At 30.4% G+C, this 6,355-nt stretch overlaps 1 protein-coding gene across 5 annotated transcripts; it reads right to left on the bottom strand.

Annotated features, from left to right (window-relative positions):
* Window positions 1–1,825: 1,825 nt before the first annotated feature.
* PhKgamma (phosphorylase kinase gamma) lies at window positions 1,826–6,352 on the bottom strand. 5 transcript variants are annotated; one of them, XM_035868125.2, is made up of 9 exons: window positions 6,211–6,352; window positions 4,874–5,049; window positions 4,462–4,746; window positions 4,247–4,337; window positions 3,904–4,040; window positions 3,724–3,821; window positions 2,908–2,991; window positions 2,146–2,304; window positions 1,826–2,070 (listed from the first exon to the last, which is right to left on the bottom strand). In XM_035868125.2, exons 1-9 carry the CDS (start codon window positions 6,222–6,224, stop codon window positions 1,936–1,938), a joined length of 1,179 nt encoding a protein of 392 aa, XP_035724018.1. In that variant the 5' UTR covers window positions 6,225–6,352; the 3' UTR covers window positions 1,826–1,935. The 5 variants fall into 5 exon arrangements, with proteins under 5 accessions (XP_035724018.1, XP_035724017.1, XP_035724020.1 ...); XM_035868124.2 differs by lacking the exon at window positions 6,211–6,352 and adding an exon at window positions 5,555–6,088; XM_035868127.2 differs by lacking the exon at window positions 6,211–6,352 and adding an exon at window positions 5,171–5,191.
* Window positions 6,353–6,355: the final 3 nt, after the last annotated feature.

Raw genomic sequence — 6,355 nt, 5'->3', positions numbered from 1 at the left:
TATTTATTATACGACGTAAAGTTATCTCTTTTTCAACATGTTTTAATGAAAATTACTTTACTTGAAAATTAATTTCTGTCAAAACGGTTTTTAAATATTTCATATAAATAATTCTTCCTCGTGACTCGAGAATCATAGGTTTTATCTAGCTTTTATTACATAAACAATCCTCAAGGAGAATTTTTACACTGGAAATTACACAATTACCTTTACATACAACTGATATATTCAATTATTTGTCATCTGCGTTCACCCAAGTACAGGAGAAATGGATAAATAAATGTTTTCGTTATAAAGCAGATTTCGTTATGGTTCAAGTACTCTTAAATTTTTAATAAATTAAAGAATTCAATTCTTATTGTTTACAAACTTGTGTAAATACAATTGATTATAATATATCTGTAAGAACAAAAATCAAATTCCAATGAAACGTACAAATCAAACATTATCTCTAAAGTATAGAGGTAACTGTAACGTTGATAAAACGTCAAAATGTCCTATTATATAGTTTGGCTATCACGAGATTCATGTATATATATATATATATATAGATATTGCTATAGGCATCATTTTATATATATATATATATATGTGTGTGTGTGTATGTGCATCGTGATAGAGTAAACAATTACTTTGAGTAAGCTACATGAAGTACAACAATGAGGCTTGCTACATCAAAATCAGAAACTTTTCCACAACAATGGATTTTAACCGCGATGGATGAATCTCGCTCGACTACCCAGATCTACCTTACATCCAAGAATTTTTGCATCTAAGACTTTAAGACAGAGTCGGACAAAGTCTATGTCGCAGAATGTACAACGATTCAAAGGTAAAATAAAAGATGCCCATGCTTTGGTAGATAAGGAATTTTTGGGAAAAGTATAGCAAGTACTTGAATTTCGATGGGATATGTGTCGGATAATTGCTGAAAGCCATGTAAAATATTTATATATATCCATAAAAACTTGAAGCGTTAATGTTTATTACATAACATACCTCATTCTTTTATAGTTTAGTCAAAATAAATCTTTAATGTCGTTTACTCTATTATGATACATCTCGAACGTGCATATATATATATATATATATATATACATATATATATATATATATATATATATATATATATATATATATGTAAGCACCCAGTAATATCCCAATGATCGTCCAAATCATTTCATTCTAACCATTGAAATTATTTTTATTGATATTGATTTTTAAGCTGTCTTCAATATTTGATCATGACTTGAGTATAGGCTTCGATATCATTGTACGTCCGTCCTTATATTTGCCCATCCATTTTTCTTTCATTCATCAAGCCGTTTTATGATACAATTATTAATTTATAACACGAAGAGAGCAAAAAATACTGACATAACTGTTACTTTAATAAAACATCGATTCTCTTTGATGCTACATAAATATTATTCATAGATCTTTTTTGATAAGAATTTCAAATTATACAGTACAATATTGTTGTATTTCAAATTTTCATTATTCGTTGTGTTGTATATCAATTGATTTTTACATTTCTTTTCCTTGTTTTTTTTTTCTTTTATTTTCTTTTTGAAATATTCTGTGACGAAGGATCTCGATCTATTTTACACAACCCTGAAGAAGAAGGGCCAGGAGTACTTTTATAGTACTGCAGCTTGATATTTAATATTCTTCTATAGTATTGTTGTACAATCTTTTCGCAAAGAATTATTTTCCATCTATTACAAGGTAATACTAAATAATGAAGGAAAGTACACGTGAAAAAAAAAGAGAAAATCCAAAGCATCCTCTCATCGTGCGTACCGTACAAGTTGTGAAAACAGAATAATCAAAGACTATCTTTGTTTATTAATTATGCCTTCTCTATTATAAAAACGAATTTACTAAAGTCTGAATAAAATACCAATTGTAACTAATGTTTCAACAAAGTATTGGTTATCTACTCAAATTGCTAACATAAAGATGTTTTAATTCTGTCTTTGGTGCATTTTCAAAAAGTGCTGCTCGATTCTGTCCTTCTCCTTTTTTAACCCAATGTCCGTAAACTCTAAATGCACACCCATCGATAATCTGCAAGAAAAGTTTGAAGAAATTAATAAAGTTGAAACAAACAGATATGATATAAAATGTTAACAGTTTAAATACCTTTCGTAAGATCTTTATTCTATAAGGATCGGTGCAAGCCACTTGAGTCGAAAGAGGTTCGGGTGTAATGTGAAGACGTTTAATACGTATCACTGCTCGTACGCAAAGAATCGCTAACTGAAATCTTCTTCGTGCATTAAATGACTTTGCCTTTAATTCCTGTGCGAATTTAAATGAATTAAGAGAATATAAGCGTATATACAAATATTAATGATTAAATGGAATAAGATGAAACATTTACTTATTCGGTCAATTCAATTAATTACGCCAAATTAATTAAACACGTATGTATAAATAATTGATTATCGAATTATTTCTTTTTTTCTCTTTTTTTTTTTTCTTTTTTCTTTTTCTTTTTACGCAATCTCGAAAGATTCACGCGCAATCGGATAAAGGCACACGGAAAAGAAAGAAGGGCTTCTTAAAGAGAAAGCTATAATCTACTATATAGTTTGTGCATAGAAAAGCATAAACATGCATGTTAGCGCGCTTCAATCATGAATGAGGTGGTATCATGCATATAAATAAAATTTGTGAACTTGGAAATAAGAGGAGCGGATTTTGAAAATATCAAAAGTTATTAATATTTAATGATTAATAAACAGAAAAGGCATTGAGAGAACATTATTATTATTTTAATTCAGAAAACAATGGTATAATTCACCGAGAAAAATGACTAACTGTTAATTTACACCGCAGACTTTAGACGAAAAATAAAAATTTATGTTTATCCCAAAGGAAAGAATAACAGAAATAATTTACCAAAGCTAATTGAGATATCCTACTCAGACGTCGTGAGTTAGATGACAGTGAACGCTTTAGAGGGGCGATGTCTTGATCCCACAACTGTAACGAGTTAAGAGTTCTTTACAACATAAAATACAAATTTATCGAAAAATTCGAACGTGATCTTTTTAAATTTGCCACATTTATCGTAACTCGTAAAGTAAATATAAATTTGATTTAATACATCATTCTTTGAATTGATATGTATAATTCGTACCTGTGGCCCTTTGTTAGTTTTTTCAAAAAGAAATTAATTCATATAACGTCAATAGTTTTGTATAATAAAATTGCAAATACATAATGTAAATGATATGTGCAATGGAAAGCAAATATGCATTAGAAATAATCATTAAATGTTAAAAACGAATATGTCATAAAAGCTTTTAGTCTTTCATTTTTACATCCAATAATTGTTAATGATGTTTTTTTACACCACTGCCATATATTCTAGGCTGGAAATATAAAATGATACATTGTGTAGACAAAGTTTTTCGTACGTATAAAAAACAAAAAACAAAGTATGAGGATTTACTATAATGGATATGATGAAACAACAAGAGAGAAAGAACAAGAAATGAAAGATGCTGCTTTTTTTTGTTTTCTTTAATAATGCCTCTTTATGTAATCATAAAATAAATCAGCATTTATATAAGCATATATCTAAATGTGAAACAATACGATCTTATGTTAAACTATAGGAAATGTTTTTTGAAAACATTTAAGATATAATACATGCTCTATATAGTCGGACTTTTCTAACATTATCCATTAATTTTTCATAAAAATACGTACCACAGTGTGGAAAAAAGAATGTTCCAGTGCTTCTTTTATCGATATTCTTTTTTTCGGATCAACGACTAATAATTTTCTTATTAAATCTTTTGGGGCTTCTGCAAATATAGATATAAATACATATGTATGTATGTATGTATGTATAAGAGTAAGAGGAAATATATAGATAAAATATCGCACCTGTGATATCTGCCCATTCCGGTGATGTAAAGGAATACTTTCCTTCCATTATATTCCTTAGCATGACCATTTGTTTTCGATGCCAAAATGGGGGACAACCAACTAATAAGGTAAACATAATCACTCCACAAGCCCATCTAAGAAGAGATAAACATTGGCTTGTAGACCCTTATTATGCACATAACGCATTAGAAAATCAATGGATCACAGTTATGGAATATCCTGCATATATTTGTGTTGGTTAGTTACTTTAAGAAAGTAATATACGTTGGTTAGGTTAACAAATGACATTTCCATTGGCAAATGATAAACCATTGAAAATAGAATATATGACAATGCTTACATGTCAACTTCGAATCCATAACCTTCGGCATTTTCAAACATGTTGCACTTCAAGACTTCTGGTGCTAAATATCCAGGTGTTCCGCACAAATCTACTCAAATGGAATATATATTATTGGGTTAATAAGAATAATTCTTTTTTTTTTTTCTTTTCTTTTTTTTTTCTTTTGGTACCATGACAAGCTCATCGAATATATAAAAAAAATGTTAACGAACCGTATAATTTATCTCCAGATTTTAACATCCTTGCAAAGCCAAAATCTGTTATTTTTACATTAAGGCTATCGTCAAGTAATATATTTTCTGGTTTCAAATCTCTATGAACTATACCCTGATTATGTACATGCAGAACTCCTTCAAATACTTGTCTCATAATATAACGTGTTTTCTTTTCGGACAGTGTTACGACCGATGTGAGGTAGTCGAATAGTTCTCCATTTTTACAAAGTTCGAAAATTAAAAATATAAATGTGCTAGATTCGAATACATCGTGTAACTCGACTGGAAAAATTAGACAAATATTAAGAAACAGTGGTATACATGACGTTGGCAAAATTTATATTACTTAATATATAATACCATAAAATAATATTACAATGAACTTGATTAAAATTAATAAAAATCTTACTAATATAAGGGTGCCCAGCAACTCTACGCAAAATATGTACTTCCTGTAAAGTAGCATCTTTCATAGTATGTCCATCCGTAGATTCATGAGGTTCATTGCTAATGTCTATAATTTTAGCCGCGTACTCTATACCAGTTTCTTTTTCTATGCATCTCCTTACAGTCGACGATATCCCTCTATAACATGAAAACTTATTAAAAACCATATCTGGCAAAAGTTATAAATATAGCACGCACACACACACACACACACACACACACAAATATACAGATATTGATAATAGAATGCAATTATTACTATCTTTGCAAATTCAGTCTGAACACACACACACACACACAATTACATAATGCACATACGCATACGCGCGCGCGTGTATGTATGTATATATATATATATATATATATATATAATATATATAATACGCACATAGCACGCACGCACACGTTAATTTCTTATATTTTAATACACATATACTCCTTCTCGCAGAAAGATTAATGACAATAATAATGTTACCAACAAAGACAATGACGATGGCAATGATAATGATAATAATAGCGATATCGCGCGTTATTTGGGTTTGTAACGATTATCAATGATTTATGGATGAAATCAGAAGGATTGTGCAAATTTAACAGATATTATATTCGATGGAAATGTTTTATTGAAACACATACGACGAACCTTCCAAGAATCTCTTTAGGCTCGTATTTCGCATAAAATCCCTTTGCGGCGTCCTTGTCTGGCAAAAGGTCATCCCCTTCGTCTTTTGCCATTTTAAACAAGCAATTGCATTCTCATTTGCATCACACGAAAAGACCGCAAATATCTATCGCATATTCGAAGAATATAGATGATACGTTTAGCAATGAAACGGATACTTCACTCGACACGACCGTCATATCCACAAGACGCTATCTGTTAGTTTCTGATCGCGGTAGATGAAGCAATAAGGAAAAACTTGTAGGACTTGTACCAATCGTTCGGACGATCATAAATAAAACAATACACAAATAAAACGTTCATACACTGGTATAGATGACAGAGAATCGTCACAAGGAACGCAAAAAGTGGGGCTTTCGAAAGGACAGGGATGAAGAATAGAACATGTGAACGTGGTAACACTGGACAAAAATAATAGTGAAATTTAGTACGATATATCGTGGAAAGGGGGCTCTCTTGTGAATTTCATCGACTTTTAATAAAAGAATCAAATGGCTTCTCATGCCATTCAATGTCGCGTAATGCTGAAAATTGTATCGTTAAATAATTACCCTACTACTATAGAAAGAATATACACACACACACACACACATATATATATATATATATATACATACATGCACGTGCGCATTCGCAGTTATTAGAAAAATATTCGGCCGAACGAATATATAGGTAGATCGTTGAAAGTAAAAAATAGACGAATGGCGGAGTATATTGTACTCTATTATTGGTTCAAGATCGCCTTCTCGGCAACGTATGTGC

This window comes from Vespa mandarinia, chromosome 24, assembly GCF_050613455.1.
Source record: "Vespa mandarinia isolate Hongniang chromosome 24, ASM5061345v1, whole genome shotgun sequence".
In the NCBI taxonomy this organism is placed as follows: domain Eukaryota; kingdom Metazoa; phylum Arthropoda; class Insecta; order Hymenoptera; family Vespidae; genus Vespa; species Vespa mandarinia.
Note: the sequence above shows the minus strand (reverse complement) of the source record. Positions and strands in the feature narration are given on the sequence as shown.

Excerpts from the sequence above, each read along its gene's own strand:
- PhKgamma (XM_035868124.2), bottom strand. The coding sequence starts at position 5,646 with ATGGCAAAAGACGAAGGGGATGACCTTTTGCCAGACAAGGACGCCGCA. Across the intron at positions 4,338-4,461 it reads ATCTGGAGATAAATTATACG|ATTTGTGCGGAACACCTGGA; the intron begins GTTCGTTAACAT and ends CCATTTGAGTAG. Across the intron at positions 2,071-2,145 it reads GAATAAAGATCTTACGAAAG|ATTATCGATGGGTGTGCATT; the intron begins GTATTTAAACTG and ends CTTTTCTTGCAG.